This window comes from Pogona vitticeps, chromosome 3 (assembly GCF_051106095.1).
Source record: "Pogona vitticeps strain Pit_001003342236 chromosome 3, PviZW2.1, whole genome shotgun sequence".
In the NCBI taxonomy this organism is placed as follows: domain Eukaryota; kingdom Metazoa; phylum Chordata; class Lepidosauria; order Squamata; family Agamidae; genus Pogona; species Pogona vitticeps.
Genome location: NC_135785.1, coordinates 245,199,028 through 245,219,819, shown reverse-complemented (window position 1 = coordinate 245,219,819; position 20,792 = coordinate 245,199,028). Strand labels below are relative to the sequence as shown.

The 20,792-nt window shown below is 38.4% G+C and overlaps 1 protein-coding gene across 1 annotated transcript in view; it reads left to right on the top strand.

Moving 5' to 3' along the window:
• DDX10 (DEAD-box helicase 10) overlaps positions 1–20,792 on the top strand; it is a 211,789-nt gene that overhangs the window by 52,837 nt on the left and 138,160 nt on the right. The window contains exon 13 of the mRNA XM_020803162.3: positions 2,163–2,589. Coding sequence (XP_020658821.3) covers positions 2,163–2,589 — 427 coding nt within the window. The remainder of the gene's footprint in view (positions 1–2,162; positions 2,590–20,792) is intronic.

Sequence of the window (20,792 nt, the reverse complement as noted above, 5' to 3'; positions counted from 1 at the left end):
CAGTTTTTGAACATTTTAAGACACACTTAAAATAGCGAAAACGGACATCGCTAAGCAAAACAGGGGGACCTAAACTGTCATCGCTAAGCGAAGCAAGGTCCCGAACATCGCTATGCAAAATTTCCCCATAGGAAACATCGCTAAACGGAGCGCAAGATCACTCCAAAAACCTCATCGCTAAGCGAATACATCGTTAAACAAGGCAATCGCTAAGCAAGGCACCACTGTAGTTCCCTTTTATGTCCAAAAAAGGCAACTGTGGTTTCATGTCTGTTAACCAACCTGGTTCATAAACCAGGGTTTGAAGGGCGAACGTACTGTACAAAAAATAATTTTTTGCCATCAAGTCAGTTCTAGTTTATCACAAAAAGGTGGAAAGTTATGCAAATCGTTGTGGATTTGGAATGTCAGGCTTCACTTTTCCTTCAGTTTCTCCTGCTGATCCATCTTTGAAACAAAGGATTAGATCTTCATAGAAAAAGGTTTCCCTTTGACCAAGCTCAACCTTTTCCTGGGAGCATCACAGCTTACGACATTTAGTCCTTCAAGTAGGGGATTGGAATCTGCCATATGGTTGGGCACTTAGGAAGTTGTTCACAGCCACCTAGCTCAAAATTTTATACATGGCTGGCATTAGCTCTGCAGGGTTTCAGAAAGGTGTCTTTCCGTGCCGTGGAGGTGCTGGAGATTGAGCCTGGGACCTACCACATGCAAAGCCAATGCTCTTCCACAGAGCAGCATACCAACACCTAGGTTTATGAACACGTGACAGGATATATATGTTGTAGGACAGCATCATGGCATCAATGAAATATTGTAAGAGGTTTTGGTAGCCATATATCTCTTTTCCAGAAACGGATAAGCATGATGATTTTATGATTTACACTTAAAATATTTTTCTGTCACTCTCATTTTAACCATTTTGTTCTAGGGCTTTGAACCATTGGTCCTCAGATGTTTTCAGTCTCAACCTCAGAAAAGCCTTAGTCAGCATGAGTGGTGGACAGAAGTTCAGTGAGGTGAAATCTAAAACATCTGGAGGGCCAAAGGTTCAAACCACTGCTCTGGGGATTTGGAAGAGGTCAGCTTTTGATATTAAAATAATTCCCAACTTATCATCTTGCCTTAATGTTCAAAAAAATGAAGAGTCTCAGTTTTCTGTGTGTCCTTTTTCAAGGATATGGAAGGAACATAGTTACATCAAATGGTGCAGAGACAATACTCATTTCTGCAGTAATTAATTGAAGATTGGTGTTAGATAGAGACCAGTAGTAGATGAGTTTCTAATGATGTGTTTCAGGATTCTCCTTCTGGAAAACTAGTATTGAACTGTTCTGCTTTTTATTTGGGTAGAGGCTTGCTCTTTTCTGTTTTGTCCTTAGAAAACGAAGTGTGAAACACAGTTTTAGAAAACTAGTGGCATTTGTGACTGTTGATGTGATTTTGCCACTAGAGGGGAATGGGAAGCCGTGTTCTGTGAACATTGAGTTATTTGGTGCTTAAAATGTAACAAAAAATGTCAAAGTTTGATTTAGACTTTCCTTCACTCCCACTTCTGTTTAAAAAAGGAAGATTGAAGGATAATGTCTTGTGTCTTTTCCTAATCTTTTGCGGATAAATTGCAGCTTAGGAAACCTATCTTAAACCTTCTAATAGTTCACCAGATCTGGACCATTGTGTATGTGTGCAGAATTATAAGCCTTGGAGAGTCTGATGTATGTGCTTCACGTTAGTTTGCAGGCTGAACCTGCTGCTTATTCATTCTCAAGAAACATGAATACTGTCTGCAGTCTATGCTCATTAGAGATAGTTATAGAATTCCAAGCTCTTGCAGTCTAGACAACTTTTGTGTACTGTATCTGGGGCTGCCTTTGAAGCTTGTTCAGAAGCAGCAATTCTTCCAAATAATACCTAGTACCAAAATATAGGAGCCTTTAAAAAAAGATGCAGGGGTCATTAGGGATTTATCTGTATTCCCTGCTCCCTGTCCTGATTCAAGCTTGCTGACAGTCTGAACTTGGGTACCATCAAACAGGCCAAAGCTAAAAAGCAATGAAGAAATTTGTGACGTGTTATAAAATAAAACTAAGCAGACCTGATGGTGGATATCATTTAAAGCAGCAAATCTGTTCATGCTTTATTTACCCTTTTCTGATTTTTAGCTCCCTTGGGCTTGCAGTGGCTCCTCGTGTAAGGTTTCTTCAGAAAGTCCAGAAGAAAATGCTTGAGAATGAGCCTGAAGAGGAAGGCCCTTTAGAGGGGAAAGAGCAGCCTAAAGAGAAGGTGTTTTCTTCAAGCAATGAAGATACAGAAAAGTGCAAGGCGCTTTTCAGTGGAACTGTGACATTGGGAGCAGAGGAGATGAAAAAGCTCTCTAGCAAAAGCAGTGGAATGGAGGCTGATGCATCACATGGTGAATCTGAGACAGAGGAAGAGCCTATAGTAGTTCAAGGCTCAAAAGCTGAATGCCTGAAGTTCTTTGAAGAGGATCATAGTGATGATGATGATGATGATGAAAGTAAGAATCCTGATGTACTGACTGTGAAGCGACGGAATGTCTTTGGCTTGGAACCAGCCATTGTAACACAGGTAAGTTTTTGTTTATTTAAAATAACAGAATTCATAGGAGACAAAACCTGCCCTGTGGGTCTTATGGAAATTGTTGAGTTTTTATGTTTCAATAACTAGGGCCTGTTTTTATTTTACTACTTTTCTATTTATTGAGTAGAACTTATTTTGTTTCCCAACCATTGCCGTCTTCATGGTTGGGTGCCATTTGGGTGGTTGGACCTGTATGTGGTTGCTGCGCGCTCACATTTTCTCCTAGATATGTGATTTGAAGTATGGAAAAGCAGCTCCTCTTCTGTTTCTATTTACCCTGCTCCATTGGCTTCTACAGTGTTTCCTGGGAGTTGTAGTGTCACTGCTTATTTAGATCTGTAGGAGGTGCCTCCCAAAGAACTGCGACTCTCAGGAAGCACCAGTTTCACTTTTTTAATGGCTCAACAACATAAAGCAGAAGCCGGTCATGCAGGTAAATAACCTGAAAGCCTTATGCTGTAGCTGTGGAGAAAAGACCTGCAGGTTTAGAGATTCTCCAAGAATTCTGGGAATTGCAAGCCAAAAATAAGGAAGAGCATTACTTGAAGTTCCTATTCTCTACAGTGTAACTGATAGCAGAGCAACTATTCAGCCTGAAGATTTTTGTTTGGCTCGTTTTGAGGGGTGGGGAGTGGTTTCACAGTAGATTTGTGCAGTTGGAAAATCTTTAAAAAATTCTGAGCTGCAACTTGGAATATTAATTGGCAAGGAAACCTTCATCTGAAGTTTTGGGGACATATACTGTCTTTGGTTATTTAAAAAATCTGAGTTTTTACTTTTAGAATAGATGTTTTACTGTTTTCCCTTAGTGCAGATGGAGGCTTAGAGACTCTTTGATTGTTCACAGTATTGCAATTCTGTGCTAATCAACACCCCAAGATCTTTTTTTTAATACTCATCTATTACATTGTGGCTTTCATTTTTTAAAAATCAAGGCTTTCATATTTTGGTACCATGCCAAGTGAATATTACTTGCTTAAGACATATTATCAAAGGCTTATATTCTAATATTTCAGTGTATGAAATAGCTTTTCAGTCTGTAGCTTTTCAGACCCTCATATCTCCAAACCTGAATATTTTGTTATGCACCATTGGGCTGTGTAGATTTCAGTACAAAACACGTGTACAGATGTTTTGAATGGGGGAATTTTGCTGCACAGTGATCGGTTCCCTGTTTCGGGAACTGATTTTCGCTTCCCCACGATCAAAACAGCTGATCGTTGGGGTTTCAAAATGGCCACCAGGTGCTCAAAATGGCTCCCCGCTGTGTTTAGGAGCCATTTTTCGCTTCACAGGCACCCGAAAATGGCCGCCCCTATGGAGGATCTTCACTGGATGGTGAGTTCTTAGCCGACTGGAACACATTAACCAGGTTTTAATGCGTTTAAATCGCTTTTTAATTTTCGCTTTATGACGTTTTCGTTCTACAGCGATTTCGCTGGAATGAATTAACATCGTAATGCGAGGCACCACTGTACTGTAGGTTATGCTGTTTATTTTCAGCTGGTGCTTCATTAGTTCTGTCCTTTCAAAAGTTTTATATAGCACTCTCTCTGTAAGAATGCTAGGCCTTTTAATTTTTCTGATGTACAAATGCACATGGGAAAACCTCCGCTTAAAAAAATATATTTCGTACATTTGACAAAAACAGTGGATATAAAAAGTACTTCTTTCCTTGTAGTGAAAAATTAAGAATTGAAGTGGGAGAAAATTTATATTGCTTCCTTCCTTTTTATGAAAGAATTTTGCATAGATCATATGAATAAAAGCAAGAAGAAGAAAGAGGCTGAAAAATACATTAATAAAATGTTCAAATGCTTTGTTGGAGTGCAAAAAGTATGTTTGTAGGATATTTCCTATATTACTACAGTATATCTAAAAAGGCAAGAAGCTTAATACAGAGTACAGTGTCTTATTAGACATAATCAGCCAACTGAATAGTTGTGCCTCTGGGGAAGATTGAAATGGTTTGGATAGTTTAATGTTTTATTAAAATTTTGCATTTTTTGCAGGATATTTGACACTTGTTTCTTCAGTGTTCTTGTGCTGCATAACACTCAAATGAATAAAAATTATTTTCCTGTAAGCCTTCCCTTATTCTCCAGTTAGCTTTACCTTAATGAATGCCTGCCTGAGTAGGAGTTTTAAATTGATTGTTGTGCATTGCTGCTTTGAATGTGTTTTTGATGTTGGTTTTGTTTACCATTTATCAATGTGGTGATAATGTTTGATTCTTTTTAGTAGTTCTATACTTATTATGTTAACTTTAAATACTGTCTTTTAATGAGCATTGGGTCCTTTTTAAGGAGAAAGGAGAGGCAAAAGCATTTTCAATCAATCAGTCAATCAATCAATCAATCAATCAATCAATCAATCAATCAATCAATCAATCAGTCTTTCATATCTATAAATAATGAAAAGAAGTACTGTCTTAACCTTACTGAATTTAGAAGCTCAGGCTGGGATAGGACATAAAACCAGCAGATTGTTTCTTTGCCATATTTTTTTTCAAGGAATATCCAGCTCTTAGGAAGGTTGTTCATTGCAGAATGTACTACTGTACATGGATGGGGCTAGGGGGAGTTGCATTTCTTTTACAATATTGCTTCCATTGCATGTCACACTAGCTCAATGTAATGCTTCTGTTTTTAGCCATGACAACATGATAGTACTATCAGCATATTCTTACATTGACAACTCACTTAATAAGTTGTCATGTACAGAAAAAAATTCCCTAATCAATTACGTGTGGGAGATCTTTAAAAACAATCTGTGGGAGATTGTCTTGAAATTAGTATTATGATGACTGGCCAGTGTTTTAATAGCCTGCTGAAAAAGAGCCTGCTAAATTAGACATGGTCTAGAGGGGCGGGGTAAAAATCAAATAAATAAATAAATAAAATAAAATAAATAAACACAGGTGGGAGATTGGGTGTCTTTGATGGCTTCTTACATGAAGTGGAAGTTTTAAATGGATATCACTCAGTGCACAGACATTTGGATTTGGATCTTGGTTCAAAAGGCAATAACACTGATGCTTGTCCCATGGAGGACATAATTTGTTTGGCAAGGTGTCCTTGAGAGAGCCACAAATTTAATAGGCTATAGTAGTCAGCCATGGAAACTGACAGGGGAAAAAAATTGACAAGTTTGCAAAGTACAGTAGTTGGAGCTTTACAGACGTTATGGACCACCAGAAAGACGAAACGTGGATCATAGATAAAATTAAGACCGAACCTCTTCTAGAAGAGAAGACGACGAATGAGACCATTGTACTGTAGGTACACCATGAAAGAACAAGACTTTCTGGAGAAATCAGTAATGCTAGGAAAAGTGAGAGGCAATAGGAAAAGGCCAAATATGTGTCAGTAAAGGATGCTGTGACTTTGAGAAAGGTTGTTAATGACAGGACTTTTTGGGGGTCATGAACAGAGATGGGCTCCACATGTGGGGCCATGTGGACAGCCTCATATGAAGTTGTCAGGTGCACAAAGCACCTGCCTCTAGTCATGAATGCATTGGGTCCAAAGGGACTTGATGGAACAGTACAAAATCAGCCAGAAAGCGTTGTTGCCATAACCTGGCCATACCGTGCGGCGAGGAAGGACTAGAATCTTGTCTCTTGACATCGGACTGATTGATCTTCAGAGATGTATGAGGCATTTCTGCAGCACTGTACAATTTTAAGGGTGATTTATCATCCTGTCCAGGTTGAGACCTTAATCTCCCAACCCCCAAGCTGTGCACTCTTGATCTTTACAGTGATATAATGGCATGCATCCAATGACCAATGTGGGGGTTTCCCCCCCATTTCTTAGAAATCTAGAAAATATTGCCCACTGAAGGACTTTGCTGTTAGATTGCAGTGCTTCGCTGACTTCATTTTCTTATAATAAGGGAAATGTGATTACTTAAACTGCACTGTCCAGATCTATCACAAATTGCAGTTTATAAAAGATATGTGACTTTCTTAGAACTACTTGTCTCTGTTAGTGAATGTCGATTTTATATAAGCTGACAGCTAAGGTTAGAATGCATATGGAGAGAGACAGTTCAAATAAAATGAACCATTTTATTAGTAGCAGAGCCTCAACCAGCCTTTTACGTTGCTCCAAAGTCTTTTCTGCCCCTTTTTGGCTTGTTATAGTCTCTTTCCCAATTTTCTTTTTTAAAAAGGCAGATATGAACTAAGGATATGGTTTTGCAATTGGGTGTGTATGTGTAAGAACCAAGAAGTAGCCTGTGTAAAAATGTGTGGAGGAGCCTGGAAGAACTCAAGGCCTTGGATGATGGGAAGATCTGGCACATGGCGCTGAATTGTGATTTTCTTTTTGTTTATAGTATAACTGGGGTATTTAGTTACTTCTGTCTAAAATTCCATAACAGTGCAAAGGCTGTTACTTAGTGCTGGTGCATGAATGTGTGCATAACTTTCTGCTAGGTATGTGTGTTATGGACAGTTGATGGTTTGTGATCTGATAAGAAGTGGCATTGTATCTGAGAGTTCCTTTCAACCAAATGCAAGATGCCATACAATAAGACTGAAAATGAAGTTACAGAGCTTGTTTGTATATGCTGTTACTTAAAGCTTGTGTTATATTACTGAAATTTACATTACAATTTATGCCTATAACCTTTTATTATCATTTAAAGATTCCTAATAGGTTTGTTTTTGTCCTCTTCTGAACACCTTTGTAAAAATAATCTAAGTTCCATCAAATGTTCTATGATTTTACAGTCGGAGAGCTTGCTCTTAAGGTTCTGTTCTGCACTTTTAATTAACAGTACAGTAATCTTCCCTGTTCCAAAAATCTTCATCCTGCTTTTTAGTCACCAATTCATCATCCTTTTTAGGTTGAATGGAAATTAAAATGCAGGAGTTGGTTTCTTAAAAATACGAATAAATTGTTATCAGAAACGGTGTCTTAGAGCTTATAGGGCAGAAATGGCTCAAAATGACTTGCTCTAAACCTAAATCTCCAGCTGCAGGGTGGGTTAGTGTTCCAGCTTCCTTCCTGCTGTTAATGGCAGTTCAGTTCATTCAGTAGCTTATCTTTTGCTTTTCTTGACCTACAGGAGGCTAAGGCTTCAGGTGGTTATGCTATGCTATCTTCCCATGTCCTTGATATGATTGAGAGAAATAGGTTGTAATGGTGAAAGGATATAGACATTTTGCATTTGAAGCAGTTGTCAAGCATGAACATTTGGTCTGAATCATCCAAAGAGGATGGATAGTCAAGTGAAAAAAAAACCCAACAACATTCATATTCTTTGTCAGTTTATTTTTGGTGATGGAGAAGTAGATACTGTCCGTTTCTCAGTACTGAATAGTGACAGCTAAAGTTTATTTGCTACTTTGGTTCACCTGAGATTTTGCTGGTCCAATTTAGCAGGGGATTGAGAGAACCTTACATAAGCTGCATTGCAGAGATTGTGCAGCAGCTGTGCCTGATGGATTGTATCTCCTTTACAAAGAATCATGCTGTACTGACAGCATCGTAATAACATGCCCCAAATCTTCAAAACACTTTTTTTCTCCGTGGAATTCATTTGTCGTACTTTGAACTCTTTTAGTAGAATTAAGGTTTGATAATTTTCTAAGGTTTGTTTGGAAAGTATTAGAATAAGAATGAAAAATGAACACATGGTCTTCAGAAACATGTAAGGCTTATGTTTGGTTCTTTTTGATGCAGTATTTGAATAGCATATTATTAACATTTTGCTTCTTGGTCCATAATTTGTGCAGTCACTCCAGTATCAAAATGCATCATATACTCTGTCCACCAACACTGATGTGACTTTGGACGTAACTTTAGCTCTCCAGATAATGATATGTGAATTGGGACCTGAAGGATTTATAGTAAATTTTGTGGTTACTCCTTACTGTTGGAAAGTTTAATGTTATTCATATTAGATCCTACGCATAAAGATATAACAATGATTTTTAAAAAAAAAATATTTTAAGGCAAAGGAAATTGCTAAGAAGAAATAATAGTGGAAATACAAAGGCTTGTGGCCTTTTAAAAGTATTGTGAGTGGGACAAGGGGAAGAAGAGATGGAGGATATAGTAGCAACGTGTGGGAGGAATATATCGGAAGTGAGCAAGAGGAAAAACTAATTGAAATGTTAAATGGAGAAGATGTGTTGGAGACAGCCCCAACAATTGAAGGAGAAGTTTAATGTCTGATGGAAGACTTGCTTCTTTGACAGACTTTCTGTAATTCTGTTAAAGATGGAAAGGGAGAGTAGGCGTTGATGACGGATTTTGATAGAAGAGTGAAAAGCGTGAAATAGTTGGCTTGAATGTTGGGCATACAGTCTTAATAAAGAACACAAGACAAGTCCTTTTTATTTTGGTTTTTCAGCACAGCCAAAGCTACAGTCTGCTTCTTCAGCTGGTGACTTCAGATCTCTGGTTCTGTATGATGATGATTGAAGATTAGTCCTTGTATGTCCAGATTTTCCATGTTGTTTTTCTGTCAAACATTCTAGGTGATTCTGTTCCAGGTTTCCCGAGACAGAGGGGCTGGAGAGGTTGACAGCTTTGGTGGATGGGAAAATATTTGCATGTGGGAACAATGCTTGGACGATCAACAGAATTAAATTGATCCTTCTACCCAATTCCTTGTTTGTCGTGTAGAAGGAATAATGTTCATATTTAATCCTACATTGATTAATGCATTTATCAAAATATATCCTAAGATGGGTAGTCTCCTTTGTTGGGACATTTATTTAAATGTATTTATTTAAAATATTTTAATCCCACCTTTCTCCTTGAAAAGGACCCAGTCAGTTCCTATAGCAGAGCAGCTTTTTATTGCTAAGTAAAATAATTTTAAGCATGATATTTGCAAGTAGGTAGAAGAAATTATTTTAAGCAGAAATACATGTGTGTGTGTGTTTGTGTATGTATTGTATGAGTGGTGAGAATTATGATGGAACTTTGGTCAAAACTAATAGAAGTATGAAATACGTTGCCAGGTTAGCTTTTGAAAAATAGCATGATGTTATTTTTTTCCAGAGAAATAGCAAAACCAGCAAAGAGTCCGATGAAATTTTAAAGACTGGCTTATAGATGTAGAATCTGTTTTGCCAGGTGTATGAAAAAGTATTCAGAATTTCAGAGAGAAATACCTATTAATGAGTTATTTATCTACAGTTCTTCTCACCCCCAGTTGTGTGCACTGTATGTTTTTATGTAGCTGATGAAGTGGGCATAATTTGCAAAAGCTTATAATAAAAATGTTACACTTCAAGGTATTGCATGTGAGTCTATAAAACATTTCTTTCAAACAATAACATGAGCAATTAGATGAAAGTGATTAATTTTTGTTTTCAGATTGGCTTTAAAGCAGTGGTTCCCAACCTTTCACAAGTCACCACCCCCTTTTATAATAGCCATGTAACCTGTGAAACAGCCCACGGGTCATATTCTTGACGGTGGCTCCTTGCCTCTGGAATAACCTTCCCCCTGACATTCGTGCGGCTCCCTCGCTGGGTATTTTTAAAAATCAATTTAAAACACTGGTGTTTTGGCAGGCCTTCCCCTCAGCCAATTCCTGATCTTCCCTCCCCCCCCCTCTCTCCTAGTGTTTGTCTCATCCTGTCTAAAATTTTCCCCCTTATTTAAAATTGTTTTATTGTATTACGCTTGCTGTAAGCCGCCTAGAGTGGTCTTAAGTGACTAGATAGGCGGGATATAAAATAAATGAATGAATGAATGAATGAATGAATGAATGAATGAATGAATGAATGAATAAATAAATAAATAAATAAATAAATAAATAAATAAATAAATAAATATTTGCATACAGGCGCCATCATCGTTTCCCAACATGGTGGCACCATTGCTGCTTGTCCTACTGCTCCTGCTGGTGACTCCACTGCCCCCACTTCAGAAGTGAGGGAGCAACAGCCTGAGGGAGGTTAAATCCACCTTGGGTCCCCTTAAACTATTTTAAATAAATAAATGAAGAAATAAATAAGGCAAAGAACTTCAAGGATAGGTGAGGGGCAGAAAGACATCATGGTACCCAGGGAGGGGGCAAAATCTTCACGCAGAAAGGATTCCCCTCAGAAACCAGCACAAAGCTTTCCTTGTACCTGCTGCAGAAGAGGCAGGCTGTTTTTGTGTGTGTGTCCCCCTCCTGAGAGTTTGCTCTGTGGGTGTGTGGGGTCTTATTTTTCCTTCTTGAGGCTCTCCGGAAGTGACACATTGTTGTTAAAATTCCTTTCTCGTGGAAGCAGTGGCAATTATATTTTTATGCCGGCATTATTTCTCCTTTCTCCCCAAAAGGGCCTGTTTCTCACACATAAATATACACACTAACCTTAATATCCTATTCTTGAAAGGTCAAGGAAGAAATTATTTGACAAGGGCTACAACAACTGTAAGGCGACCCATGACCCTGCAGAAAACCCTTTGTGACTCCCTTGGGGGTCATGGCCCCCCAGATTGGGAAATACCCCTTTTAAAGGATAGGAAAGTATAATGGGTTTTGGCCAGTATGGCTCTCCAGATTTTCACTGAACTGCAACTCCCTCAATCCTTTATGATTGACTTTGCTGGCATGGCTGTATAGGCTTTATAACATATAGACGCTCAGCAGTAGTTTCCCATTCCCTTCTTCTTGGGGTGCTCTGGGGCTGTGTAGTTTGCCCAAGGTCACACAGGATGACTCTTCTCACCGGAGGCAAGGTAAGGAAGCAAACTCAAACTCCAAACTTGCCACTGACCTATCTAGCCAGGTAATACTGAATTAATTTATAAACCTGTAGTGCATGGTAATGAACCTGACCCAATTCCGAGAGGCAGTGGAAGACAGGAGGGCCTGGCGTGCTCTGGTTCATGGGGTCACGAAGGGTCGGACATGACTTAACGACTAAACAACAACAAGAAGTGCAGGGTAACGGCTCAACTTAATGCTAGAAGTTCCCGTGCTTCTACCAGTTGCATTTCATGGCATAACAATGGAAAACCCTTGACAGAGGGAGCAGTACAACAGTTCTTGAAGCTCAGAAGCAAGAAATAATGAAGCTGCTGGCATTTGATTGTTAGAGACGAGCAGTATTTGTATATGAGTGGTGTTATATATTTATTACATGTATTTACACATAGCCTTTCCTGTAGAACTGAGAGTATATTGACTTACATTATATATATTGACTTTCCATATATATGTAAAGTGACCTGAGTACAGTGGGGCTATGAATGTTCTGTGGTGTATTGTCCTTAGCCTAAGAGTGAGAAAAAGCACAGATAATTTTCTATAGAAAGTCCCCAGTGCCTTGTGTTTTCTGATTTGCTACGTGTTCTTGTTTCTACTTTTAATACAGTATTCCATCTACATTGCATTAATGAGTCTGTACAATATTATGTGAAATGTCATGTAACTGAAGAGAGCAATTAATGTGCTATTTAGTTGCTTAGTGCTGATTAATGAGAAATTTACATTTTGTGCTTGGCTTGCTATTTCAAAGTTGTGTAAGGATCATAATTCTCCTTTCCGGAAATTCTCTAGTTTATCATCTTGTACAGAATCTCTTACCAAATTAAAGATCTGCATTTGTTTAAGCCGTTCTTCATAAGAAGAGTAATGCATCCTACACTGGCTTGCAAATCTCCTAGGCAGGTGATGCAGATGGGCCATGCCACATAGTGAAAGGTGATTAGAAAGCCTTAAGTGTGTCGGTTTGCAAGGTGTGATGCTCTGTTTGGGGGTTACAGTGCAATCTTTCTGGTAATAAAATGTCAAGTCAAAGAGTCTGATGCCTGAACATCTTCATAAGAGCCCTACAGAACTTTATAGACCTCTGAATCCTGTATTAATCAAGGCTGGGATTTATTCTAAAAGAGTTAACTCCAGAATGGAACCAGACAGATATTCTGCACTCTTTACAATGTACTCCCTTCTTCCGAATATTCTTTAATTTCTTTGCCCCATGGGAGACAAGTAAACCAAATGTCCAAGAAAGTCTGTACTTCTCTTCTTTTGATTGAACAAGCACATCCAAGCATATGTGAATGTGTTATGTTATTGTTTATGTATTGAATGTCCCTAAAACATAACTGTAAAACTTTATACAATGTTCTAAGAATTTTAACTATAAAAACATAATGAACTAAATGGAAAATATAAGTAAATACTCTCGCAAAACCTAAAAATCCTCTAACAAAAATTAATGTAGTGCTTAAGAGTGGAATAATAGGACTGTAACAAAAGTGTTACAAAACAATAATAAAAAATTATAATAAAGGCATACTTTCTAAGCTATAAAAATTAACTCTCAATCAAGTCACATCTATGTAACTATCTTTATAGACTATGTAATTAATATAATTAATAGACTAGAGGGTAAGCATTTACAGTATAAAATAACATCAACCTGTAGCAAAAAAGTCCTTCCTTCCCTCCCATCCAGGAGACTTTTCTCCCCTCTAACAGTGCTCTCCATGTAGCCAGGCTCTTTTTTCTGACCATTCTTTATATCCTTACCTCCCTCTCAGCAGTCTGATGCACTAGTAATTAATTAAGCAATTAAGTAATTAATAAATTAAAGGGATTCCCGTTGCTTTTGCATCTCCTATAACATAAAATGCCTCTATCTCAGAATCTGGCAAGTTGCCAGTATGCCAAGAAACACAATTAAAAGGGGTAGAACCCAGGGGTCCCTATTGATTTCAAGGACAGCAGCTCACAGAAAGAGCGAAATGCTGGGACCGAACATAATAAGAGCAGTAAATTTCAGGTTCTGCAAAGTCCGTCTCTAATCATACTGGACATTGTAATATTTTACCAATTATTTCAATACATCTTCAATTCTCTCCCACAGCCCGACTGTCAGCCATGAAAGAAGTTCCTTTGCACGGGGCAGTGCTATTATACAATGACCTTGCAACCAAGCCTGCTTCGAGATGGCTAAATCTTTCACTGTGACTTTTAGTGAACTGATGTTCAAACTCATTTTAAAAAAAAATACAGTGTATATTTAGAGGACAATTTTTTCTAAAGCCCCTTAAGTATTTTAACTGTCTGTGTATTCAGAATTTCAGATATTGACAGAGGGAGCAGTATGATAGTTGAGGAGAATGGGAAAGTAATCTGGTTCTGGGAATGTTGGCCAAGGTATCAGTGGAAGAGGAGCAAAGCTCATGGATGTGTGAGAAGGTGTGGACTGTAAGCCAAGTGAACACTTGGCCGGTCTTAAAAGTTATATAATGCTGGTGCTGCAGTGCAGACCAAGCAATGAGGGCTGCAAATGGTGGCGAAGAATAGTCCGACAATAAATGGTCTGTGCAAAGATGGTGCTTTAACTTACTGGTTATTTCATAGAATGAGGATATTTCAGGAGTGGACTGTGTTTCTGGCAAAATCCCTATGCTGTGTCTTATGTGCTGTGAACCAATTTATAGATGTCCTAATAAGGCTTTTAGGGTGAGATATTTAAGAAGTAGTTTGATCAGACATACACACCCCTTTGAGTTTCTGTGACAGAGCAAAGATTCAAGTCTGGGTCTCCTGAGTCATAGTTTATTCTGTCTACTATGCCACTATGGACATCCAGGATGGATCCATGGCCAACATTGCTTAACTACCCAAGTTGTTTGACCTGGGTGATGATCACATGCTGGATAGCTGAATGGTTTAGGTATCTGACTAAGAGCCAGACATTGGGAGTTCGATTCCTCTTTGTGCCTTCCTGACAAGAGCTGAACTTGATAATCCATAGGGTTCTTTCCAAACTCTGTAGTTCTGAGATTATTATTATAGCCAGGAAGACATTTACAAACGTTAAGTGTCAGGGTCCTGTTAGCCTTCCTGCCTGTGCAGCCATTCCAAAGTGGATATTTCTTATATATACATTGGGAAATAAATTTGATTAAATATGTGCCAGTGTAGATCAGAATATTAGATAAGGTGCTATGACGATACCAACAAATATGAATTGCGTGAATGCAACATGCTATAGTTACTGAGTTTAGTATTTGGCTCTTCTGCTGAAGTTGCTCAAGGAAACCGTTCTTGAGAAAGTATTAAATTTTTTTGCTGGTTCATGTCTTTGTGTATCTAGCATATTCATTCTGTTGCTTAAATTAGGATTTAGTCCAGATCTGCAGCTGATTCCTAGAAAACTCCATAATTCTTCAAAAACACCAGGCACAGTCAATCAAAAAACCATTGGCTGGTATTATATAAAAGATACAAGTTTTAACAAAAAACCTAAATACAGTATCTGTTAAATATCGACACAGTATGTATGCTGTTCCTAATATTGCCATTTTTGTAGCTCTGATGGTGTTATTTCTGAGATTTGCAACTGCAACTCTGTGTAAACTTCCTTATAGTGTTCCCAAAGCTCCAGTGACTATGGGGACCACTGTAATGTGTTTCATCCACAATCGAGATGTTTTGATTGCCAGATCTTTGCATTTTGTTAGTTTTTCCAATTCTTTATTTTCAGCTCTGGCATCCCCTGCAAATGCAGTGTCATAGATCGAGACATTTCTTTGTTCTAGTACTACTATATCTGGTATGTTCAAGGTGTTTGGATCTGGAAATCCCACAAGATCTTGACTTCCTCATTTTCTGTCACCTTCTCTGCCTGATGTTCCCATGTGTTTTTGGAAGCTGGCAAGTTAATTTTTTGCATAATGACCATTGAACTAATTTTGCCACTTGATCATGTCTAATTTTGTAATCTGTTTTGTAATCTGTTTGCTGTCAGCTCTAATTCTTTCATCTTGTTGGTTTGGAGTACTTGTTCTTGTGCAGACAAAGTCAAGCCTTTGGGGGGCCCAGTTTTAGCGATGTCCATGTTGAATTATTATCATGCTTCCCATCAATATTTTTCAGGTGTTTTCCATGTATTGGTTTATTTTTCCAGCTATTTAATTTATTTTCAAGTTGTTGTTTCTTATATTGAGCCTTTGTTTCTGTTGTTTTCAAAATATTCTCCATTTCACTGCCTTAAGTAATTTTTCTCTGCTTGTACTGATATAATCATTTTAGCTGTCCCCCCCACTATCTGCTGTATTTGCAGTAGTCCATGGCCTCCAATTTTTCATGGTAAATATAATCTGTCCACAACACTTTTTGGATGTAGTGTGTGATGCATGCATTTTGAGTCCAATCTATTGTTCCAGTCTAATTACTGGAATGGCCCATGTGTTTGCTTTGATTGTATTACCCCCATTTAATTTTGATTTTAAGATTTTCCGCACTTTTGATATATTTTCTTTCTGTCAGTTCTTTAACTTTTGTGTGCATGATGTTATCTGCTTCTAGTATTCTTATTCTTATTATGGAAAGACATTCTAAATAACAGTTATATTGCTTTCTCCATTTTTTAAATTCTTTCCCAGAGGCAGTCAGTGTACCCATCTGGCTCTGCAAGTTGTAGTTTGTTTATTAAACTTATTTAAAAATAGATCTGACTCAACCTTGCAAAGGCAAATTTCTTGAAATGCCCTTATTTTTTAGTTACATCTATTTCATCCACTCAGAACAGCAAGGAATAAATTGATATGACAGAAATAAACTCTTTTCTTTGACAAATGTCCTATTCATTCCTGCTTATTTTCCACTACTGTCTACCAGTTAAAGGCAACGACGAACAGCAACCAATATTTTCTGTTTTAGGCTTTTTTGGGGAGTGGGTAATTTAGAAAAAACGATTGTTCTAGTTGATGTACGATATTCATGTATCCATTGTTGAAATAAATGTTAGCTATTAATGTTTGTAAAAAAAAAGGATAAATTCTGCAAACGTACATGTGTCTTTCCGTACCTAGTCTCACCTTTATGGATATAAGACACGGAGTTCTGTATCTGTACATTTGGGTTTGCTTTACATGCAGAGATATTTTCAGCTCAAGCCCTTGGTTTTCATAGCCATGAAAGTGTCCATTGTTTTTCGTAAGTTAGAGTATGAGCTGAATGTTGAGGTATGTAATTTTAGTTGAAGGAAAAACTGGACACTGAATACTCAGCGGTTAGGCAGGCAGGGAATTCAAAAGGCAAATATAGGCTTAAAGCAGTTAAAACTATAGAGAGAGGGGATATTAGTGAACAGTAATGCTCCAGTGTGTTTGCAGTAGTGTATAATGGCTTCCTTGTTGAAAGTGGAACATACAGCATATAACCTATATGTTTCATGTGTGTTGTGCAATTTCTAAAGCAATTGTAAGTAAATAAAAATGTACACATTTATATTGGCATGATATGGAGAGATGCTGCAATTGCTGGAACACATGCATTTAGAAAACACCTGCCTCCTTTGGTTAGAAGAACGTTTTGATTTTCAAAACATTAGGGTGTCTTTTGGCAGTGATTTAACTACCAAGGTAGATGTTAGATCTTAGTCTTTATTGAAAGGGATTATTTTGATTTCAGATATCATGGGAGCTAGGAGATATAAGAATAATGGTCACCTCTGAATCCTCACATCTAATGTAACATCCAAAGCATTGATGTGCAGATCTTACGTTTAAGCAAAGATTTGTACGATCTTCTCATGTATTTGCACTTTCCACAAAAATGTGACATCTGACACGGACTGCAGCATATAAAAAGCATTTCTGCTGCAGTACCATTCTCAGAAGGACAAACGGGGCACTCAGTGTTTCTGTTCTAAATGCTAACTAGGTGGACTATCTGATGGTATCACTCCTGGTTTTTCTGCTCTGGCAGCAAAGCCACTCTTTCATCTGCCTCTGACTCCCAGGCTGCTCTTAGTGATATATGCGATGGAGAATTTGCCTTCCGTTGCCTCCTGAAGTGACTTTTTCCAGCCTCTACTAACTGGCTGGTCTGGGTGCAGCAACATATCTCAACTAGGTCTTAAAGAGCTGTTGTTGCATTTGAGATCCGTTGTGGTATATAGTGCCTAGATTAGCACACTAGGTTTCAGAAGAACCGAGGTCAAATCCTTGCTGGGCCATGAACTTCACACAGCGTCCCCCCACTTGACCTGCCTCACTGGTTGGTTGCAAGCATAAGAGGAGAACCATGTTGACACATCAAACTCATGGGAAGAAAAGCAACAGATTAGGATACTAATAGAGTTTTTCTGTTTAGTATGCACACACACCATTGTATCCAAGGCGTACTACAAGTGTTTATTGTGCTGCATAGTCATAGAGAGGACTATCGTTGAACATAAGAATAGAAACATCTACGTAGGAAAAATGTTGTATGTGAACCAGCCTTTTTATCTTGCCAGCTAGCTATTCTAGTAACCCCTCACAGTGAGAGGCAGTTGCCTTGAATTTCTCAATGCCATTTTTACAAACGTTTTTAAAACAGCCCAACAATTCCATATTTACAGTTCCTTTAAACCCTTGCTGTTTGCTCTTGTGGTTCACTTTTGCCTTAAAACATGAGCTGTACAAGCCGATGACATTTAAGATTTCACACACCACATTCCACAGGAACTTTTATGGAAATATCCTCACCGGGAGTCGCAGCTATTTACAATTGGGTGGGAGAGGCGTGTTTTGCATTTTCTTTTCTTAGCCCACACTGTCATTATCACTTGGACAAAGCTGGTATGCATCAATTTTGCCCCAAGTGCTAAACAATATCGCTAAATCACAGATGTGATGGTGTATCTATCACTAGTCACAAACAGCCAATGCCAACTTCTCATTTAGTAGACTAAATGTTAAATGGTCACTGGTCAGGCAAAGAATGTTGCTATGAAACTGCACCTGAATTTTTTTATTTAAAGAATCGTTACACTAGCTTATAAAACAAATGGCCAGAATCCTGTTGGTGTTTGTGAAAGGACTGTGTATATTGCTGATTAATTATGACTAAATGACATGGACAAGGCCCATCTCAGTTGTGTAATCAGGTTTAAATAATCAGGTACAGTATTTCTGTGAAGTGGCCCGCACCTCCTCACTTAGCTGCAGTTTGGCATGGCAAGTAATGGGAACCTTATGTGAACACTAGTAAGATTCTGGCCAGTGCTAGCTTACAGACAGACAGTTGTTAAGAGCTTTAGACGAAGACTGCAGAGACATGTCTCCCCTATGGTTGTTAAATTATTTTGATCAAGACAGCCTTTTTCAGCCTCATTCGACCTTACGGAGGCACTGTCAGGAGAAAAAGGGAGAGGGAGATGGTATTTGGTATCTTAGGTACTGTATTTATCGGTGTATAAATGTCACAGATAAATAGTTCCAAATAAGTAATAGACAACATATCTTTCTGTGAGATACTGTAATACTCAATAAAGAATAAGGTCTGCAGTATTTTAGTGCCCAGTAATGTAATACCAAACACAGTTACAACCAACTGGATTAGAGAGGTAGCCATTAAGCAGTAATTACCAATTAACAAACCATGCCAGCTGGGGATGATAGAAGTTGTAGTCTAGCACATCAGGAGGCATCAGATTGGAGAAAGTTGCTTTAAAATGTTCATTCAGCTTTCAGCTCAGCATACCACCCCCCATAAGATGCAATAGTCAGGCATCTAAAAACCAGTTCACCAGATCAGCAGCAATCTTAATGAAATAATGTTAGTTGAAAGCCATTTAGAACAAATGGGTCTTCAAAGTCATTTTGAATGCTGGCACTGAAGGGAAATCCATCTCTGTATTTGAAGTGCAATCTGGCGCTGATGCACAGCAGTGTTGCTCTGTTTATGTCAATGGAATTTAAACATGCTGTTTTGCAGGATGGCCACTAGCCAGACAAATCCTATATTAAACACATTGGCTGAAATCCTGTTGCTTAGCATAGTAAGTGGTAGCTAGAGAAGGTCTACTGGAACAGCTGAATTTAAAAAGGAGTTTACTCACCAAATCTCCACTAATTCTAGTTGCACCTTACAACAGCATCCATTGTTTATTTGCAATAGATTGCGTGCACATATTAAAAGTACGGTTTTAATTTGAATTGAATGCAGCTGTGTTCTTGACTTGCCACGACAGCTTGGATAGAGACACTTAAGGGTCAACTATTCAATGCAGCCCAAATTGTGCATTGGTCAGATAGCCGTGGGCATATTCTGTCACTTTGAGATTTAGGGGGCAGCTACTTAAAATTTTACAAAACATTGCACTTTAACACTGTGTTGTGGAGAAAATGCAAATTGAGCTGTGCATTGCCAAGGGTTATATTTCTTGGTGTGAATAATTTTGAGTAGCTACGTAATGAGCATGAATTGAAATTTCTTGCTACCCGTTGTTCTTCCTTAATTTAAGAGTTAACTTTCACATTTTCATCATATAATTTCTTCATTTAATTTTATAAAATTAGAGTTACAGTTTATTTTCTTCCATTTTAAGTATTTATAGGTTACATTCTTTGCTTACAAATGCCTGCTGTAATGGGGAGAAGGTATGTGAAGTAGCTGCTCTTGCTTTTGTTCCTCTTTGTGAATATCAGTTCTTGATTCTGTTTCCAGCTCTGGTAAGAATGGTAGTGCTTCTTTTCTGGTTATGCATCATTTGCCAGGCAGGCAAATTGATCCTACATAAAGGCAAGGTTTAAGAATTAATCCTTAATGTAATAATAGCTGGTTGCATATACAGTGGTGCCTCGCACAACGAGGTTAATCCGTTGCAGATTAACCCTCGCTATGTGAAACATCGCTGTACGGAAAGAAAAAAGCCATTGGAATGCATTAAACGTAGTTTAATGCGTTCCAATCGGCTGATTTACTCACCGTACAGCGATGTTCCTCTATGGCCGGCAGCCATTTTCGCGCCCTCCCCTCGCTTAACGAGGGTGCGAAAATGCTGCGCGTGTCCATTTTGGGGCTTCCGGCGGCCATTTTGTAGCCGCAGAACAGCTGATCGGCGGGTCGCAAAGCGAAGGTCGGTAAGCAAACCGCTTACCGACCTTCGCACTGCGATTTTCGCCCATTGGGGCCGTCGCTCTGCGATCGCATTTGCGATCGGAAAAACATCCCCATAGAGCGAATTCATTGCTCTACGGGGTGCTCGTTCTGCGAGGCACTACTGTACTGTACTTTTCAAAATAATTTTTAGTCACATTTTCACACACACCCTTTTTTGCAATGTGCTCAAAGCTTTTGTTTTCCCTGTTTTATTCTCATTTCAATCCTCTTTTCTGAAAGAGAGTGACTATCTTATCCATGGCTCATTGGGAACTTAAATCTAGACTTCCCAGACCACTGTCCAAAATGTTAACACTAATGCTGAATGAAAGAAAAGG